Source organism: Pipistrellus hanaki (genome assembly GCF_964339955.1).
Source record: "Pipistrellus hanaki genome assembly, chromosome: 1".
Classification (NCBI taxonomy): domain Eukaryota; kingdom Metazoa; phylum Chordata; class Mammalia; order Chiroptera; family Vespertilionidae; genus Pipistrellus; species Pipistrellus hanaki.
This window is the reverse complement of record NC_140503.1, coordinates 210,186,485-210,207,077: the sequence shown is the minus strand read 5'-3', so window position 1 is coordinate 210,207,077 and position 20,593 is coordinate 210,186,485. Positions and strand designations below refer to the sequence as shown.

At 53.4% G+C, this 20,593-nt stretch overlaps 1 protein-coding gene across 2 annotated transcripts; it reads right to left on the bottom strand.

The window, feature by feature from the left end:
- Positions 1-356: 356 nt before the first annotated feature.
- LOC311619960 (transmembrane emp24 domain-containing protein 11) lies at positions 357-17,963 on the bottom strand. Of its 2 annotated transcripts, XM_084878755.1 has the most exons (5): positions 17,510-17,928; positions 8,169-8,269; positions 2,440-2,565; positions 1,584-1,730; positions 357-535 (listed from the first exon to the last, which is right to left on the bottom strand). In XM_084878755.1, the coding sequence occupies exons 1-5, from the start codon at positions 17,631-17,633 to the stop codon at positions 386-388; spliced, it is 648 nt and encodes a 215-aa protein (XP_084734881.1). In that variant the 5' UTR covers positions 17,634-17,928; the 3' UTR covers positions 357-385. The 2 variants fall into 2 exon arrangements, with proteins under 2 accessions (XP_084734881.1, XP_084734882.1); XM_084878756.1 differs by lacking the exon at positions 2,440-2,565 and having other exon boundaries at positions 17,510-17,963.
- Positions 17,964-20,593: the final 2,630 nt, after the last annotated feature.

The following is a 20,593-nucleotide window of genomic DNA, read 5'->3' as shown; positions in this document are numbered from 1 at the left end:
GGCACCGGCAGTGGGTGGGAGTGCCGGGCAGGACCACAGCACATGGGAGCAAAGAATTTTCAATAACCACCAGAGGCTCACCCCGATGACAGTGACCAGGGCCCCACCCCAGTCACCTGCTCCACCATCTTGCCATGGCCAATGCCTGCCATGTTCCATGTGCGCCCCCTGGTGGTCAGTGAGCATCATAGTGACTTGTTCAGTTCTGCTGTTTGGTCTATTTGCATATTAGGATTTTATATATATATATATATATATATAGATGATATTAAACAAAATGATGTTATTTAAGGATATGCTGTAATACACATTCATGAATGTATTTTGATTTATTAACTCAAGTGTTATGCAAATCAGCAGGTAGTTATCTGTCTTTATTAGCATTTTAAACAAGCTTCTTAGCTATAAAGAAGTCTTTAAGGTACTTCATTTGGAAAATTCCAACTGAGATAAAGATTAATGTTTGTGCAAAAGCCCACCATAAAACATTGCTATTTGTGTCTTCACTGGTCATTCGAAAATTTTCTTCACGGTCCTATACAGAAGAGAAATAAGCAGGTTTAGTTTCTTTTTGTTTTTTTTCTTTTTTTGCTTTTTGTTGTTAATCCTCACCTAAGGATATTTCCATTGATCTTTTTTAGAGAGAGTGGAAGGGAGGGAGGAGGTGGAGAGAGAGAAAGAGAGAGAGGAGGGTATTGAACCTGCAACCCAGGAATATGTCCTTGACTGGGAATTGAACCCACAACCCTTTGGTGAGGGGAGCGGAAGCTTTAATCACTTAGCATACCAACCAGGGCAGTTTCTTAAAGAACTTACTGCCTGAGTTTGAGGGGAAGGTGCTGTATGCATTCAAAGTATTTGATGTAAAACACACACACAAAAATACAAACAAATAAAAAACAAAGTATTTGATGTTTCTCAATTCGTATCTTATACCACCGTGTCATCTCTGATTTTCTAAGCCAGGTGTGGTGTTAGCAAAGACAAGGATTAAGAACCAACCTTTTAAGACATTTTTGTATTTTGGTGTGAAATATCCAGTACTTGATCTACTTCTCTATACATCTGTCTCTATTAAGCAAAGTGAACGTTACCCAATATTTTCATGGTTTGAATTCTTACTTTACTCTAAGCTGGACTCTGTGTCCGGTACACCTGCCCTCATCTCATTTCCAGATGAGGGAACTGAGGCCTAGAGACGACACGAGGTTAGTGTTTGGTGGAGCAGTTTTGAGCCCACGTCTGGCCAGAGCCCAGTGGGTGCAGTGACCCAGAAAACTCATGCTGTCAGGGCACCAAAACTGTGATTTAGGACGTGGGCATGCTCAGCCTCTTCAGATCCGTAAAGCACTCACTCATCCATTCTGTAAACTCACACCCCGAAGGTGCGTGGGCCGCAGCCCCCGGCCCCTGAGGAACCTGCTGACCAGGGGACAGAACTGCCTGTGGTTAGGACACGCAGTGTGGCCCAGAGGGAAGGACCAAGGAGCACACAGTTTATTCTTTCCTCGGTTCAGGGACTTGGTCTGCGGAATTACGTTCCTGGCAGGAAGAGAGAAAATGAGCCGAACAGGCAGACTGACCCTTTGATAGTTTTGTTCTCTGACTATTTGCTCAACTTGCTCAATCAGATGTTCAAGCTTGAAGCTGACTTCATTAACCTTGTCCTTGGCCTGAGCGACGGCGGCACCGAGGTCATGCTCTCCGATGCGGATGTCCAAGTGGATCCGCTGTGCAAACAGAACGAATAAGCACGCTTTTAAAACGGCTCCCCTTTCTCCTCCTCTCTCTCTTCGTGTCCTCAGTTCCTCTCCTTCCTTTTCCCCCTTTCAAGAGCAGGCAGCCCCTCGCTCTGCATCCCCCCTTCCCCTCACTGCCACTCTGTCCCCCGTTTTGCTCAGCAGTCCTCTTTGTAATAACAACGCACTGAACGCTCACCTCCTGACCCGAGGGGCTCACGCCCTCCTGGGCATCAGATTTACTCCCCGGCACATGCGTCTGGTGCTGAGAACCTGATTCCTCCCAGCAAAGCTTCTTTACACACAGCTGGGTTTCTGATGCTAAAGTACACCGTCTCCTCGTTAGTTCCCAGCACATTTAGGAAATAGCCAATCACCATCCACCGTGAAGGGTTTTATTTATTGGAATTCCATTATTAATTCACCCTCAGCCCTCACTTGTTTTCAAGCCTGAATAATCACAGTTCCTTTAACCTCCCCTCACAGTTCTTACTTTTCAAGCCCTTTAATCAACTTGGTGGCGCTCCTTTGAACCCTGTCCAAGCTTCCCAGCTCCCTCCGTGGCTGCCGCGCTGAGGTCTGGGCGCAGGACTTTAATAGGTTTCGAGCCGGCCCGGGTGTCACGGCTCTGCATACTGATGTCACGCCTGAATAGTGCTGGCACTGTGCTCAGCAGCCGCGACGTGGGGCGGGCACTCACCAGCTTACTGCCTCCAAACGACACGAGCCTCGTGGAATTAGATTCTAAGCAGATGATGTGCTCGCCAGGGGAGTGGGAAGTGAAGTGGAACGTTCCTTGTGGGCCATACAGCTTGGACAGTAATACCTAGGAGGGAGGATTTCCAGTGTAAGCTTATTATTCTCTGTTGCCATTCCTTTTTTTTTTTTTTTTTTTTTAATATATTTTTTACAGAGAGGAAGGGAGAGAGATAGAGAGAAACATTGATGAGACAGAAACATCTATCAGCTGCCTCCTGCACACACCCCACTGGGGATATGCCTGCAACCAAGGTACATGCCCTTGACCGGAATCAAACGTGGGACCCTTCAGTCCGCAGGCTGATGCTCTATCCACTGAGCCAAACCAGTTTCGGCTCTGTTGCCATTCTTAAAAACGAGTCTTTTCTGTACATCTAGTAAAAAGTGTGCAATTCCCAAAGAAGAAATCAAACATGAAAAATACCCAGACTTCATAAAAATAAAAATAAAAATACAAACCACCATAGGATAGCCCTTGTTTGTGACCAGGTTGGCAACAATTTACAAGTGCCCAAGGACGTATTGACAAATACCATCTCCCAACACTGTTTTCGGAATTGAGCAACGTTACTGGAGAGCACTTTGGCACTCTATATTGATTATTAAAATGTGTAACCAGCGACCCAGCAGTTCTACCTACAGAAGTTTACACGTAGATAAAGTTTCATAAAAAGGATATCCAGTGTGATGTTATTCATAGTAGAAACATTACATTAAATTTTTTTAAATCTTTATCTGAGGATATTTCCATTAGTTGTAGAGAGGAAGGGAAGGAGAGAGAGAAACATTGATGTGGGAGAGATATATTGATCAGTTGCTACCTGTATGTGCCCCAACAGGATCAAACCTGTAACCCAAGTATGTGCCGCCCCTCCCCCCCCTCCCCCCTCGCACCTGGCCGAGGACATGAGGCTGTGCCTCCGCCCAGTGCCAGGCTGGGGGACCTGAGGCTGCGCCCCCTGCTGGAGGGGCTTAATGGGGGTGGGACCAGCCAGGTCTGGGTCTCTCCCAATGGGGGTAGGGCTGGTGGGTCTGGGTCTCCTGCGTTTTCAAAGTGTGTGTGCGTGGTGGGCGGGGACCTGACTCTAGGTCCCATGGCGCACCCCTGACAGGAGGGAGATTTTCATATACATGTTACTAATTTTCTTTCATTTCTGACACTTCTATTATAGAGAAAAGGGCAAATAGCAATATTAAAATGTTTCTTCTAATTAATTCCCTTTTAATATGCATGGATTTTGTGCACCAGGCCACTAGTATATTACTAGAGTCTCAGTGCATGAAATTCATGCATGGATAGGGTCCCTATACCCCACCGGTGACCAGGGCTGATCTGGGCCTTCCTTCCTCTGGCTGCTGGCTGCTGGCTGCTGGCTGGGGCCTTCTTTCATTCCATGCTGCCCCCTGGTGGTCAGCATACGTCGTAGCGAGTGGCCAAACTCCAGGTCAGTATAACTCCCGAGGGGACAATTTGCATATTAGCCTTTTATTATATAGGATATCAATATCTCTATAGAAGGTGTCCATTATATCCTGTGGTAGAGCAGTCTGTGTAGGACCCTGTTTTTGTAAAAAAGGCATCATTTACAAAAGAACGAATACATATATATGTTTCTATGTGCTTACAAGAGAATTGTAAAGAACACACCAAATTGTTGGGGACTTTGGTTTATTTATATATAGTTTGGGATTCTAAAACAGGTACAGGACTTCTAGTCTGGCATAGAAGCAGTTTTGTCTTAACAACGAGTAAAAAGCTGGACAGAAGGAAATCACTTCTTAGATCTGTCAGAGAATTGAGGTCACAGGGCAAACTGCTGCCTTCAAAACCGGAGAGAAGAACAAGGAAATACCAAGAATACAATCTGCCGGAGAAGAACCGCTGTGGGAACCAGTTCCGGTTCCCTTCGCCCATTACGCCATGGCAGCTTACAACAATCACAAGGCACGTTAAAAGGCAAGAGGACACGGTGTGAAGAGACAGAGCCAGCATCAGGATCACATTCAGACATGCTGGGATATTGGAATGATCAGAACAGGAATTTAGAAAAACTATGACTAATATGCTAAGGGCTCTAATGAAAAAAGTAGACACTATGCTAGAACAGATGGCAGTGTGAGCAGAGAGGCGGAATTCCGAAGGAGGAATCAAAAAGAAACTCGGGAGGTAGGAATTGCAGAGTGAAGAAGGCCTCTGACGGGCTCCTTAGGAGACGGGACACAGTGAGGAAAGAGCCTCGGAGCTTGAGGATAGGCCCACAGGAACTTCCAAAACTGAAAGCCAAGAGAAATCAGAGGGACCATGGGACAGCTGCAGAAGGTGTAACACACACAGTGGGAACCCCTGAGGGGGAAGAGAGGAACAGAAGAAACACGTAAAGCATCAGTAACCGAGAACTTCCTCCACAGACATGTCTATGCCAAGCCACAGAGCAGGAAGCGCAAAGAGCACCAAGCAGGATAGATGGCCAAGCATGTTATGTTGAAACTGCAGATACTAAAGATACACTCATGAAAGAAACCAGAGGGGAAACCCTTAGCATCCATCAAGTAAGTAGAGAGAGGAGTGAAACAGAGAGAGAGAAAGAGAGAGAGAGAGAGAGAGAGAGAGAGAGAGAGAGAGAGAGAGAGAGAACTGTGCCATCATAGAATTCTGTATCCTGCAAAATTCTCCTTCAAAAGTGAAGGAGAAACAAAGATTTTCTCAGATAAACAAAAAATCGAGGGAATTTGTCACTGATAGACCTGCCAGGCAAGAGATGTTAAATAAGTTCTTCGGAGAAAAGAAAACAATACAGGGCAGAAACTTGGATCTATTATACATAAAGAACAGAAGAGCATTAGAGGAGGAGTAAGTGAAAGTAAACTTTAACACTTAATTTTTCTTTATGATCTAACACATCACAGTCGTTCACAATAACAGCAGTACTGACTGTGTCAGTGAAATGAATGGCAGCAGTGCTGTCAGGGAAGGACGCCTTAGGGATAACGAGGGCTTGTAAGGCACCTGCTGTGAAATGACAGGGTGTTGTTTGAAAGTGGCCTTGGACTAGTAGCAAATATTGCAAACCCTGGGGCAACCATTAAAAAAATGTTTACAAAAAGAGTATAGCTGATGATTCTCTCTCACCATTGATGTTTCTGTCGCTCCCTTTCTCTCTAAAATCCATAAAAATATAGGAAGCCTGGCTGATGTGACTCAGTGGTTAAACATTGACCTATGAACCAGGAGATCAGGGTTCGATTCCCAGTCAGGGCACATTCACGGGTTGTGAGCTCAATCCCCAGTGTGGGGTGTGCAAGAGGCAGCCCATCAATGATTCTCTCTCATCATTGGTGTTTCTGTCTCTTTCTCCCTCTCCCAAATCAATAAAAAATATTTTAAAAAATACTTTAAAAAAAAGAAACATCAATGAGAACACCTGCCTCTTGCACACCTGCACCGGGGATCGAGCCCCCAATCCTAGAATGTGCCCTGACTGGGAATCAAACCAGTGACCCCTGCACCGGACAGCCCTCAGTCCACTACTCCACCCCAGCCAGGCTTGATTGGGAGATTTTATTGAATAGACGGCATTCAAAGGTCTGATTTTGCTGTGGATTTCTGATTTTAAATGAGTAACAGAACTCTTCTCTGAAAAAGCATTGTGACTGCTGGTTATCACATTCGGTGTCTGAGCTTCAGCTTCCTGTCTGCTTCAGGCTCTGCACAGTCTACTTCCAGGGCACAGTCAAGTCAGCACACACGCCACGCCGAATGCCTGCTGATTGGTGTATTGGAAAAGACACACATACACGAGTTTAACTCTCATTGTTGCCACTTGCTGATGGTGAGCTCGTGTCTGTCATGTAATCTCTCAGAACAACAGGTTTCCTTCCACAACATGGAATAGGAATATTGGACACGGAATAGTGAGAAATGGAGCACAGGAGACATGTATGTGTGGTACATATGCATTGCTGATGTGTTCTGGCCTGCATACGCATGTTATCCTATTAAGCTGTCAGTCACATGAATGGACACAACTTAGAGGACCCCAAGCCCCCATTGTCCTTGTGGGGGTGCCGATAGGTATCTTAAATGGGGATCTGATCTTATACGAAATGCTGAAACTAGAGCCATTTCTTCTTCTTCTTTTTTAAAATATATTATTATTGATTTCAGAGAGGAAGGGAAAGGGAAAGAGAGATAGAAACATCAATGATGAGAGAGAATAATTGATTAGCTGCCTCCTGCACACCCCACACTGGGGATCGAGCGCTTGATCGGAATTGAACCTGGGACCTTTCAGTCTGCAGGCCGACGTTCTATCCACTAAGCCAAACCATTAGGGTGTTGCCGTTTCCTATCATATTCCAAACGGAAGGGCCTTCCTGGAAATGAGGCCTGAAGGTGAGAGTTTGGTCTCTCCTAGGCCAAGCAGAGGGCCGGGCACACAGTAGGCCCACAATGAGACGTGTTGGGTGTTTGCAGAATGAGCAGAACGTAGCTCCTCGCTCAGGCGGTTGTGTTGTCGAGGAACAGACCTTCTGCCTTAATAACAGTAAACATTTTCCTGTGACAGTTTTCAGCCCCCCTGGGCTTCGGGTTCTGGTTTTAGTAACTTGTGGAGACAGTTCCAGACTGCTCATGAAGGACTCCTGGGAAAGAGCAAGAGACCTGGGCCCTGGTACCCTGACAAGGGCCACGGGAGGTGGAGTGCAGGGAGGACAGGAGACTGGAGGAGGGAGAGGGGCCCGTGGCCCTGCTAGGAGGGAGGTGCCGAGTGCGCCAAGAGAGGAACCTACCACAGCAGGAACCACTGTCCACTAGTCCAGCTGGACTGGTGTCGCCAGCGACCAGCCCAGCCTCCACACCAGCAGGGTGTCACGTGTCTGCCCTACGCTCAGGCCCAGGTACCCCTCGTTTTCATGAGAAGAGGAACGTTGTCCTGCTTACACTGAGTTCCTCTCCGCGCAGGGAGGTACCTGTTCCACCAGGCGGCGCTCCACACCGTCTGCTCCCCGGGAGCCAGCACAGGACGAGGCAGTCACATGGCAGCAGTGCCTGCAGCTGTGTTTGCGGTGCTGGCTGAGCAGATCAGAGCACCTTGGGCTGGCTGGTCAGGGTGGACGTCCTTCTATCCATCATGCGGACGGAAAGTGGAGGGTCACGCAGGCCGGTGTCCTGTCCAGGACTCAGCCGAGAGGCAGTCTGCACTGTACCTTGGCTCTGATTCCAACACCCCTGTCAGCTCCCCTTGGTCAGGAGGCCTCTCCTGGCCCTTTGCTAACTCCCAGAGAGGCCAGACAGGCCCAGAGGCTGCCGAGGACTGGGGAGCCCGGCCAGGCCCCGAGGGAGCTGCCCTGCCTGGCCCTTCCGGGAGGGTGTGTGTGTGGCCCCTGCAGAAGCATTGGGACGCGTTGCCCCCGTGGGTGCCCTCTGCCCTGCAGGCCCAGCCAGCACAACTCGGTTTGTCTTGTTTTTAAACTCTCTGTGCGGGCATCAGCTAGACGAGGCTGTGATAGCAGGCTCCCTCTGTGCCTGGTGCAGTGCCTGACTGAATGTTAGAGAGTAAAGATGCTGGTTGATGCGTGCTCACGCGGAGATTTTAAGCATTCCTGGGGATACGCGCCTTGTGAGTTTTAGGGACGGGAACACGGGAGTGACACGACGTGAGAGCGTCTTACCTCCTCGCTGTAGGTTGTGACGGTCACGAAGAGCCCCAGGCCGGGCGCCGATTCCAGGAAGTCCTGTCCGGCCACGTCCCATTGCTGCAGCTTGAAGGAGCCTGTTTCAGAGCATAAGACACGGCAGGTCACAGGGGAACCGGCAGGCCCGGCTACCGTGATCACCACCACACGCGCGTGCTTCACAGCCGTGTACACGCGTGGGTCACTGGCAGAGACGGGAAACCGGAATCTGTGGAAGGTTGGAGCCGTTGGTCCCGGTCGCTTGTCTACGGTGGTGTCGCCGCCCGGAGCCCGAGCTTCTGTGCAGCGAGGGGGGACAGTTCAGTCCTCTGCGGGCTCAGCGGGGCTGCGGGCAAGACGGCTATGGAGCTTCCGCCAGAGCCTGAGCCGGCGTGGCCGTGCAGGGCCTCCTCCAGCACCTGCTCGCGTTCCGCCTCCGTGTCTCCCCGACCCCACTCACCCCGAGCTCTCCCGCACCATCCCTTCTCCAAGCGTAGGTGTGTGCCTGCCCGAGGCTTTTGTCTCCACAGGCTCCTGCTGAGATGGGGGCTGCCGAAGGGCCCCCCGCCTTCTCCCTCGGGACCCGATAAGCCTCCTGGGGCTCAGCTTTCCCCTCAGCCTTCAGAGGTGCAATCGCAGGAAGAGCTGGCTAACACCTATGTCCGCCGGGCACTGTTAGCATTTAACACTCACTGCCGTGTGCGTCCTCAAAGCGTGCTCTTAGGAAAGTGTTGGTACCCATGCATGCCTTCCTTCACCCCGCTGTGTGACACGTGTGTCACGGGCGGGGGCCCTGCTCCCGGAGCTGAGGACAGAGGGGAGCGGAACGGACAGCGTCTGTCCGGGGAGCTTTCCCGCAGCAGCCAGACGGCGAGCAGATGGACTCCAGTGTCAGAGTGCTGGGCCGACGGGAGCAGGTCCCGGTGGCGGGCTAGGGACCCGAGGACGCTGTGGGGAGCCGGGGGCTTGAGCACAGGCCTGAGAAGAGGGCGTAGAGATACACAATTTTATACTGTCTACACTTAGAAATGTCACATGAAGGTGATGTTTCTATCACACTCCGTGCTAATGATGTGCCAAGCACCTTTCTCAGGAATTCACACATAATCTGAATTTTAACGACAACATTATATAGTTAGGTACTATTTTTTAAAATTGATTTTTAGAAAGTTAGGAGAAGGGAGAAATAACAAAACATGGATTTGTTGTCCACTTATTTATGCCTTCATTGGTTGGCTCTTGTATGTGCCCTGCCAGGGATAGAACTCGAACTTGGGGTTTCAGGATGATGCTCTAACCAACCGAGCCACCCGCCAGGGCTGCCGGGGACTGTTCTTATGATGCTTTACAGACGATGAAGCACAGCAGAGAAAAAGCCACTTGCCAGAGGTCACATCCTAGCACGTGGCAGACTCGGGGTTCAGAGCCAGCAGCGTGTGCCTTTTCCCTCAGCACCACACGGCGCTGTCCCTCACACACACACACACACACACACACACACACACACACACGGCGAAAGGGCCTTCTGTGCAGCAGCACGTGCAGAGGTCCTGGGGCAGGGGCGTGCTTACTGTCTGAAGAACAGCCGATGGCCGGAGGGAGGTTAGCGGGAGAGAATGCTTAGCAGGGAGATGGGTGACGGGAGAGCCGGGGCCAGACCAGGGAGGGCCTACAGTCCGTTGTAGGGATCTGGGGAAGTTATTGGTTGGAGGAGTGAAATGTTGTGGTTTTCATTTTGAGATTTTATTGTGTGGAGAAAAGGAGGAGGAAGGGTCAGGAGTGGAAGCTGGAGGCTGTCGCAGTGCAGGTGGTGTGGACCAGGGGCTAGTGCGGGGGCTGTGCAGAATGCTGGAGTCTGTGTTACTGTCCCTGTTGTTCAAGCTGGGAGCCCAGTCTCAGAGAGAGAGTCACAGCCGCGAGCCGCCCAGGACCATGTTGCAGAGGCAGAATCACCACCAAAGTCACCCGCTGCGAAAGCTAGAGGTCTCCAGCGCACACGGCCTTGTGGGAGGCAAGCGGACAGCCTGACAGGGACCTGAGATGGGAGCCCTTCCCTCACGCAGGGGCAGGGGCAGCTCTGGAAGTGGGGGACCCTGCAGGACACCGAGAGAGCATGTCCTGGGCGGAGGCTGCAGCCTGCACCCTGAGCAACTGTGACCTTTGGGTCTTTTGCATAGACCTGCCCTCCTCCCTTTAGAAGCCTGCTGACTGTATACGCTGTCGCTTTTAGAACGGTCCGCCTTAAGGTCTTTTAAGAAGTATCATAGATGGTTCTGGAAAAGATGGAGCAAGTCTCTTCCACCCTCTTCCTCCTGCTAATTACAACTGAGCACTGGGCAGCTGGCAGCAAACTCTGCAAGATGGAAAAGCAAGCTCACTGGCTAAGGACCTCATGACTCAGCACGACTCAGCAGTGCATTCAGTTTGTTTTTCCCACGCCTACACAGCCTCACCTGGGAGCCAGACCAAATTAGAGAGTCGGGTGGAAGGAAGTGAGAAAACCCACTCCCAATATGTCACCCTGGTCAAAGGATCTGGAACAGGTGGTCCTGCAGGATGTAGCCCCTCCCCGCCCCCCTGCCCTGCTCCAGGTGGAGGATTGCTCTCCTCCCCCGGACACGTCTGATGTGAGGTCCACCCTGCACTGGAGGGCAGTGAAGAGGCACCGTCCCACTTCAGTCCCAGAGCGCTGAGGGAGGGTCGCAGAGAGGAGGGAGCTGGAGAAAGGGACCTTGAAGACCTCGCCCGGCGTCCTGCACACACGTCTGAGCAGCCTGTGCCGTAGCCAACCGGGCTCAGCGTGGCAGAGGCTCAGAGGGCCCACCTGCCCTGTGGAATGCTACCGGGTTTTAGGTGGGCCGACGTGGAGCACACGTGCAGAGTCTCGGGAAACTAAACTAGCTTTAGTTTAGTTTCTGAATCTGAATGGGCCGGCTGCCTGCTGAAACAGTAATTAGATGGAATTCAGAGTCACACATAACACTCAAACTGTCCAGGATACGTTACATTACAGGGTTACTCTCCAAGCCAAGAACCAGGAAAGTCTCAATTTGAATGAGAAAAGATGGTTAGCAGACACCAACATCCGAATGACATAGATGTTGGAATTATCTGACAGAAATTCTAAACAGTCGTCATAAAAATGCATCAGCTAGAAGTTGGAACACCCTTTAAATGATAGAAAAATAGGAATTCTCAGCAAAAGAGTAGAAGGTATAAAAGAAAAAGTGGACACAGAATAGGAAAAATACAATATTCGACACTGAAAACGTACCAAATAGACTCACTAAAAGACGGTAGACAAAAGAAAAAAGCGTCAGTGATCTTGAAGTTGGACCAAGAGAAGTAATGAAATCTGTTAAATGAAAAGGAACTGAGTGGGGGAGGGGGCCTCATGGACCTGAACAAGGTCCGGGGAGAAGTGCAGTGACGCCTTGGAGATGCCGCAGGTCAGGCCAGACACGCCCGAAGTGCCTGTGGCAGCGCATGAGGCATGTGACCTCTGGTGTCCCCGCGCACGGGGAAGCGTGTGTGCACCGTACGGTGGTCCAGGTGTGACAGCACACACCTAAAAGCATGCATACTAATTAAAAATACTTCACGCTGACAGCGCCAGCATCGTCTGAGCCTCCAGTGAGTTACAGTCTTTGCTGGTGGAGTCTGACCTTCAGTTTGTAAAATGCAACACCTGCAAAGCACAGTAAAGCGAACTGGAAGAAATGAAGGCTGGGAACCCCAAATCTGTTCAAAGGAGGAAGCCCACAGATTGAAGAGGCGGAGTGAACTCGGGGCTTTACTGAATAAGAGAACACAGCCACACGGCAAGGCTTCCCGCATGCGTGACCCACTGGGAGCCTCTGCCGCGTGTCTCCTGGCGTCCCGCACACACGTCTGAGCAGCCTGTGCGGTAGCCAGCCAGCCTCAGCATGTCTTTTAGTCCCTTCCCGCAGCCCACACACCTGAGACGGCTCCCTGGCCTCCGGCGGGGACAGCATCTTTCCGCCACCTGGTGCTCACCATGCAGCCCCCCTCTGCCTGCCTCCGGTGGGGTGCCCCTGTCTGCCAGTGGCTGCCCTCCCCTGCCTGGGACTTGGCTCTTGTCACTCTCCCACACTTGCCCACTCCGGGTCCTGCCATTGTGCCAGCTCCTCTGTCGCATCCCGTGTCTGCACGCTGAGGCTGGGGCACAGGCACATGCTGTGTCCTCCTCCGAGGGCTGCTGGGGCCTGGCGTGAGCCCAGGGCAGCCTTTGGCTGGGGGTAGAAGCTTGGTAAGGATTTGTGGGGTGGTAGAAAGGCCCCCAGTACATGTTCAATACAGAGTTCTGAATGGATGTCAGCGGCCCATTGTCAGCACGCCAGTGCACTTGGTGCGCTGCCTGAGTAATCAGAACGAGAGAGGTGGTTTCTGTTTGCTCTCGCCATCCTCACCCAGCCCCAAGCCCCCCGCTGGGCCCCTGGTGGAAGGGGAGCTGGAGGGAGATGTCATGTCGCTCAGTTACCACCAGATGGCAGGAGAGAAGCATGCTGGGAGAGCCGGCCTTAGTGTGGGTGGAGCTGCCAGGGGACAGCACAGGACAGGGCAGGGACAGCTGCCTCCTCATGCTTCTCACCGCACGGCGAGGCAGCGCAGGGGCTTCTGGCTAGTCATGAGCACATGGGCAGAACATGGAACTGTGTGCCTCAGCCTCCCCATCTTGTAAAACTAAGATAGCGAAGGCAAGTATCTAGGGTATGAAGAGTGAGCTAAGTCCTAGCCTGGTAGCTGAGTGGGTCAGAGTGTCGTCCCAGGGTGCCAAGGCTGTGGGTTTGATCCCTGGCCAGGGCATATACAAGAACCAACTGATGGATGCACAGATAAGTGGAACAACAAGTCGATGTTCCTCTCCCTCTCCCCCCTCTCTCTTCTCTCTCTCTGAAATCAATAACCATTTTTAAAAGGTGACTTAATATTTGTCAGCTGCTTAACACAGGACTTGGCACATTGTAGGCTCTGTGCATGCCTTGATACGTGACTCCGGGCAGTTTCGTGGCTTTCAATGGGCAGTGTTTCTGTGAGCTCCCTGTAACGCTGGCACAGTCGTCCCCACTGCCACAGGGCAGGCGGCCCAGGCCCTACGACTCCTCTGCAAACACCCGACAGCAAAAGGCTGAGCGAGTGACAAGGTCCCGAGTCCAGGGCCTTGTGCTCTCGCCACAGAGCACGTTCCCCCAGCTCGGTACACAGCGAGCGGCCAGCCTCACTGCCAGGCACCCTTCCTCGGGGCCCTTCAGTGGACACGGCTGAGAGCGGGGCGCGTGCAGACCAGTGACTCCGGTCACACCGGTGCCTCCTCTGGCCTCCCCGAGCGCAGTGACGCGCTGGGCAGGCTCTCATCCCTGTCCTGTGACCTGACGTGCTGTCCCTGACCCCTAGTCCTTGAGGCTGGGAGCCATGGGCACTCACTTGACTTAGTATCAGAAAAATAAAATGCATCCATTGTAGGAATTTTAGGAAGCAAAAAATCCCCCCTAGGAGTTTTCTGTGCACAGTATGATCCTCCAGACCTTTTCCCTAGAAATAGAAATGATATATTTTATAGAAAAAAGCTGATACTGCCCACCCAGTGTGGATCAGTGGTTAAGCATCGACCTATGCATCACGAGGTCACGGTTGGATTCCTGGTCAGGGCACAGGCCCGGGTTGCTGGCTCGGTCCCCAATAAGGGGTGTGCAGGAGGCAGCCGATCGATGGTTCTCTCTCATCATTGATGTTTATATCTGTCCTTTTCCTTCCTCTCTGAAATCAGTAAAAAATATATTTTAAAAAGAGGAGATGAGACTGCACCTACTCTCGGTAACTTGGTTTTTCCACCCTATTTTGTGACCGTCTTTCTATATCCTTAAACGTTCTTCTAGGGCCTAAATTAGAACAGTCATTTAATGTTTCCTGCTCCCTAATGAGTTCTGCTCTAGAGAAACAGCACACAGCACCCTGGTTTGTGGCTGAGTCCTATCTGGGATCTTTGAAAGGGAGCCACCAAGAGCAAATGCACTAGTTCATAATTCTAATTATTTTATTTTTCATGATCTCTGTGCTCCGTTGCTCTCAGTGCTGCCTTTTCTAAGGGACTATCAGCCTTATTTTTAAAAAACATGTGTGCAAGGACCAGCAAGTGGTTTTAGAACTCACCCAGCTGGCAGCCGGAACCTACATGAGGCCCCTCCAGAGAGGCCTGCCTGCTGCTCCTCTCTCCCTTTTCATTAAGACCGTCTGACACGTGTTCTTAGAGAGCAGTGCTAAGAGAGCTCAGAGAAGCTCTATACAAATGCAGAATACATTTGACTTTGAACTTCTAAGCACATTCCCAAGCAATTGCGTTTGACCCCGGCGCCCTGGACTGGGTGATCCTCGGTCCCGTTGTCGCCCTCTCAGCTCCCAGGAGGGGAGTTCCCGCGTCTTCTCTGCTTCTCAGGACGTGTTCTTCCCTTGGGGGAGGGACGTGAGCCGCAGTGGCAGCCACACCTGCTTCTCCGGGGAGGCCAGGTGACAGGGTCGGGGACAGAGTCCAAGGGGGTGGGGCCCGACGGTGACAAACACCTGCGGCCGGTCACCTGCCAGGTGTCCTCCGGGCAGGTGCAGCTCCCGGTTACAGATAGGGAAACAGCTCAGAGTCACCGGCTACCGGGCAGCAGAGGCAGCTGCAAAGCACGTCGCGCCTCGATCCCAGATCGGTCTCTGTTCCCTGTGGGCCCCAGCTGCCCACGGGGGAGGCGGGCCGAGCTCACGTTCCCGGCCGGCCGGCTGTTTTCAGTCCCAGGGAGCAAAGCCCACTCGAGGAGGTTTGGTGCCGGCTCCGAGGGCTCTGGGCACGCCCGACGTGCCTTTCGTGGGCGAGATCGGCCCTTGGGCTGTGAGGAGAGAAGCAGCAGCTGGCTGTGTTCCTCCCAGCCTCAGGGCCCCGCGGGCTCCCAGGAACCGTCTGTCTGTCCCTTTAGGGCGATCTAAAAGTTAAACCTCAGTGTGGGCTGGATCGCCTTTCCTGAACCAAGCATGTTCCCGACCGAGCGTGCGCCAGGTGGACGCCGGGACGTCACCGTGGCGAAGGTGTGCCGGCAGTGAGCTGGGGCGCGTGGAGCCCTTCCTGGCGCCGGCAGCACAGGTGCCGAGCTGCTGGCCCACAGCGTCAGGCGGTCCCCACGCCCGGCCCGCGAACCGGCCGGGTCCTCGCTGAAGACACACACCGGGGACACAGCACACAGCAAACGGGAAGCAAAGATTTTTCACGAAAGGGGTTTAAAGAAACGTGTCAGAACTGTATTGTGAGAAATGCTCTTCTGTCACGTGGCACGTGTACACAGTGGGCTGCTGAGGAGCGGCCTGGCTGTGGCTACAGGAATGTGGTCACACGGTGTGCTCAGATGCCTTCTGAAGGGGGCCCCCGAGTCCCTTATCTCTGGGAGACGGGTTTTTGCACGTCCCCGTACACCCACTCTCCTTCGTCCACATTTGCATGTCTTTCCTCTTCCTCTCATTCCTCCCTGAGTGAGAGTGTTTCATTGGGAAACAGTGTGTTTTGTTTTTAGACCCCGTGGACCTGTCTTCTCCTGGAGCGCTGTCCACGTTCACGCAGCGCAGTGTCACAGGAGCCGGGCTTCCGCCTGCGTTCTGTCTGTTTTCCGTTTGTCCTGCTGACCCCCCTTTCCTGCCTTTCCCGCCGTTCTCTATTAGCGTATTACACCTCTGGGACTTGAGGGCCACGTTCTCTGTTAAAGAAAAATGTGAGCAGGTGACCGGGCACATTTCCCAGCTGTGCCTGTGGTGACAGTGGACTTTGGAAGCTGAGTAAATAATTGCACGGGGTGCTGGGTCCAGAGGGGACAGCGGGGAGAGAGAGACGGAGGCGGGGCAGGCAGGGCAGAGGGGCAGCTGGAGGCAGGGAGGACCAGGAGGGGGTGGTCCCAGTGTCCATGGGGGACAAGGACGAAGAGAGGCCCTGATTGGGGCGGAGGGGCGGCCAGACCGGGATCTGCTCCTGGCAGCGCAGACCCCCGCTGGCCTGGGCCTCCTGCCTCAGACCCTCCGGGGTCAGGTGATGCTCGGGCGCCCTGCCAGCGAGCGTGCCCTGGGCCAGGTCCGCCCAGCTCGTGGCCTCAGGCAGTGGGCGAAGGGGAGGGAGGCTACTCCTGTTTCTCCCGCCCGCCACCCCTTCACGCAGGCTGAGCGGCTCCCGGTTCCTGGGACAGCGATCGCCCACCACTGGGCTCGTCCCGGGAGCTGGGCATCCCTGAGGTGAAGAGTCGGGGTCAGGGAAGTGTGCGGTTGAGTCCTGCGAGCCTTACCCTATTAATCCAGGCGTCATCACAACCAAATTAATGGTTGTTGCTCTTATTTTACGCCGTTTACCACTGAAGCAGAGAGGTCAGATCGCTTGCCTAAGGGCACATAGCTATTGGACGGCGGAGCTGGGACCTGAACCTGGCGCGCTCCGCAGTGGCAACCCGGCCCATGTCCACCGTGCCGCGGCCACTGCGAGGCTCTGCCAGCAGGGCCTCTGGGTCTGCTTTGCAGGCGACCCCTCCCCGAGGTCCGCCCCACACCGCAGCTGCCTCCTCTGCCCTGGCAGTTGCGAGGAGGGGCTTTTGCAGGATGGATCTTGGTTTTTGCAGTAGAACTCCCCAGTGTGGAGGCCCAGAACGCAGGAGGACCTGACGCCACGCCCTGGAGTGACTGCACATACACACGCGTGACCAGCCGGACAAAGAACCACCGGTTCGCACCCCCTCTTTTCCTTTTCTGCATGAAGATCGGGGCGTTTGATGTTGAACGTTGAATACCCTGGATTTCCTATGCCACCTGAGCCCTGCCACGTGCTTCCTCTCAGCAGGCCAGGGAGGCTTCGCCTGCGGGGCGTACTGGGTGGGATGGGCGCGAGCAGCCGTCCCCGAGGTGGTGGCAGGCTGCATGGGCAGCCGGCCTGGGCAGCGGCCTCAGTCAGGCCCCTCGCCGCCCCACCCTGTGGGACGTGGGCATTCAGAGGACACGTTAGCATCTGTTTTGTCTGTTTTACCGGAGCCGCCCAGAGCCCTCGCGTGTCTTTGGAGAACTCAGCCATACTTAGCAGAATTGCTAGCATCAGTCTCTTACTGAAGGAAACATGACAACGGAAAGGCAGATCAAGCTTGCACTCTGTGGTGCTGCCTCTGTGCTTCCTGTTTATGAATATGCCAGTCACTCTCAGACTCCCTCACGTTGGCTCTGCACGACTGGATAGACCGTCTCGAGGAGACCGCACCGCGTGGCGCTCACTGCCCACCGTGCACACTCGGGCCGGCGGGCGGCCACAGCACCCCACCTACCTGTGATCAGCGTGTCGCTGGGGATGTCTTCGATGATGCACTTCTCCTCCCGCTCCCCGGCGTGGAAGTAAAAGGCAGTGGAAAGGGGGAAACAGAAACTCAGCACAAACGCCAGCGCTTGCATTTCGGCTGCTTCAGCCGCTCCCGGGGGTGCTTGTTTGAGACGGATGGGTCTCAAGTGCGCTGCTCAGGGAGTGTTTGTGCTTCCCCCGACACGTGTGTGCATCGATTGCCGTGAGAAGCGACATGTGCTGGCTTCCCTGGGGCAGGCGATGGCAGCACGGCCCAGGGAACGAGGCGTCTGTGCCCGGCTTCCCAGCCCGATGCCGTCACCGCCTGCCCGCCTGTGTGATGGCTTCAGCGTTCTAACGGACGAAGGACCACGTGGGCCAGGGGAACGGAGCGCCACGCCCGCAGCTGCCCGGGGACCACACCCACGGGGCCGTTTCCGGTGGTCGCCGCCGCAGCAGGAGGTGAAGACTGCCCTGGGGTCAGAGCGGAGAGGAGGGTCCAGCGGAGGGAGCCGGCGGAATGTGCCAGAGGAACAGCCGGCTGCTGAGGCGAGATGTGCTGCACTCCGAGGCCGTACCCTGGACAAGGCGCCCGAGTCCGTTTCCTTCTTTTAAAGAAAAGTGTTAAAATCACCTGTGCGATCCATCAGGTCCTTTCCGTTCTGGCATCCAGTGTATTTCCAGAGCTTTAATTTTTTAAATTATTTTTTCTTTTAGTTTAAGTTAAACCTTTTAATCCTTGTATACTTCCAGACCCCCAGAAAGTGGCAGAAAGAGTTCAGAGAGGCCCCCTGTGCCCATCGCCCAGCCCCGCCCAGTGGTGACATTTGCATAACTGCATTGTGGGACCGAACTGGACATTGGTTTCAAAGTCTTTCTGAGCATCTTTACAAAAAGGCCTTTTGCCAGGGCCGGTGTGGCTCAGTCGATAGAGCGTCGGCCTGGGGACTGAAAGGTCCCGGGTTCGATTCCGGTCAGGGGCATGTACCTTGGTTGCAGGCGCATCCCCAGTAGGGGGTGTGCAAGAGGCAGCTGATTGATGATTCTCTGTCATCGATGTTTCTAACTCTCTATCCCTCTCTCTTCCTCTCTGTGAAAAATCAATAAAATATATTTTAAAAAAAACAAAAAAAAACAGGCCTTTGTCCGCTAGATCTGCCATTGGAGCTTTTTCACGGGCAACTTCGTTGACTTAGTCTTTTCCTTTGAACGGGCCGTACCTTCCTATTTCTCTGTAGCCCGTGATCATTTGTTGGGCACGAGCTGTTTGGATGGACTCTCGTGGTAACTCTGGAAACCACATCCTCCCCTTCCCAGGCAGGGTGCTGTCTGTTACTACTGTTCGAGTGCTGTAGGCTGTCTGTCAAGGCCACCGGAGGATGGCCCTAAGGTCCCCTCAGTCTCTCCTGAGACGTCCCCCGGCATGCCCAGTCACTCTCGCTTTCCCTGTGTGCACAGCTGTGTTAATACCTTCTCCTCCTGTTTGGCTCTGAAAGGGGAAAAAGTGAAAAATTAAGGGGGAGGGGACAGAAAAGGAGACCAGCTCTTTAAATCTCCTGCAAGCCGCTTCCCCTGGAGAGGGCGGGGCTTGTAAACCCCCCCCCCCCCACCGCTCCCTCCCCCCCACCGCTGTGATCAGAAGCACCAGTCACCAGATCCCTGGCCGACAAGGCCCTGTTGCCCGCCTGGTCCCTGCAGGCTGCACGTAGGCTGCTCCAGGAGCAGGCACAGCCGCCCGGCCCTGGCTGGAGTCCGGACGGGCAGCTGCTCCTGTGCTAAGAGCTGATGTTGAGCAAAATAAACACAATGTGCCGTCCACGTCTTCCCCGGGCGTGGCTGGCCGTCCTCAGACTCCATGCTCCAGGGCATTGCATCGACCGATTCTGGTGGTGGCCCGGGTGGACCGCGCCTCCTGCTCCCCGGCGCCCGGCCTTGGGCTCCTTCGGTACAAATAAGACGCTGGGTGAAGGGTGTTTGTTCCCACGCTGTCTTTGCGTTGCTTTTCCAGGGCAGAGGGGTGCTTTATGCCCCGCTCCTCCTCCAGGAGCTCCTCCTCCAGGAGCTCCTTCCCGGCGGCGGCCTGGTGTGAGCTCGGTTTTCTTCACGTGAGAGCGTGCGCTCCATCCTGGGAGCGGTGCTGCCTCGCCGCTCCGGCTGACAGTTCCTCTCAGCATGTGGACGGCGGCGTTGGCTGCCTCTGACCCCGTGGCTGCTGCTGGAAAACGCTGTCGCTCCAGCAGATATGCCTTCAGGGTGATCGGCCCCCGCTCCGGGCCTTTGAAGGCCGCCTCCTGTGTTGGTGGGGCACGGGCGTGGTGGCTTTTCTCTGTCCTGTTTGAGATCTATTAGCTTTCTGGTTGTAAAGATACCTTTTTTTAAAAAAGTTTTATTGTTTAAGGTGTTACAAATAGTAGTACATATGTCTCTTTTTCCCCCCCACTGACCTGCCCCCGCCTCCCCTCCCCCCCGGCACTGCCCTCGTCCCCCCTCGCCCAGTGTCTTGCGTCCGTTGGCTGTGCTTATATGCATGCACACACGTCCTTCGGGTGATCTCTTACCTCCCCCAACCCTCCACTATCTTCCCGCTGTAGTTTGATAGTCTGTTTGACACTTCTTTGCCTCTATCTATTTTTGTTCAACAGTTTGTAATGTTCTTTATGATCCATAAATGAGTGAGATCATGTGGTGTTTATCTTTCACTGACTGGCTTATTTCACTTAGCATAATGCTCTCCAGATCCATCCACGCTGTTGCTATTTTAGCTTTCTCCGCTACCACTGGTATATCCTCAGCGTGTCAGGAGTAAGGCTTCCCATTTTATCTTCTGTATCTTCTGGGAGTTTCCTGCCTCTTTGCCTCCTCTGTGATGCATTCTGGGGAATGTCCAGTAATGCCTTCCAGATCCCTAGCTCCTCCTCCGTCTGTGCCTGGATGGGCTCTTAAACCCACTGACCGAGGCCTGGCGGCCCACACCGTCTTTTCTTTCCGAAGGTAGCTGTTCCTTTATAATCATCCCTGTTGATTGGTCATTTCTGTTGTAGCTGCTGTGTTCTAGTTCTAATCATTTCATTAT

Bases quoted from the DNA above. Each gene is read 5' to 3' on its own strand.
- LOC311619960 (XM_084878755.1), bottom strand. From the start codon at position 17,633: ATGCAAGCGCTGGCGTTTGTGCTGAGTTTCTGTTTCCCCCTTTCCACT. The intron at 1,731-2,439 runs GTGAGTGCCCGC...CTGTTTGCACAG, and splicing joins CGTTTGGAGGCAGTAAGCTG to CGGATCCACTTGGACATCCG. The intron at 536-1,583 runs GTCAGTCTGCCT...TCTTCTGTATAG, and splicing joins GAGAACAAAACTATCAAAGG to GACCGTGAAGAAAATTTTCG.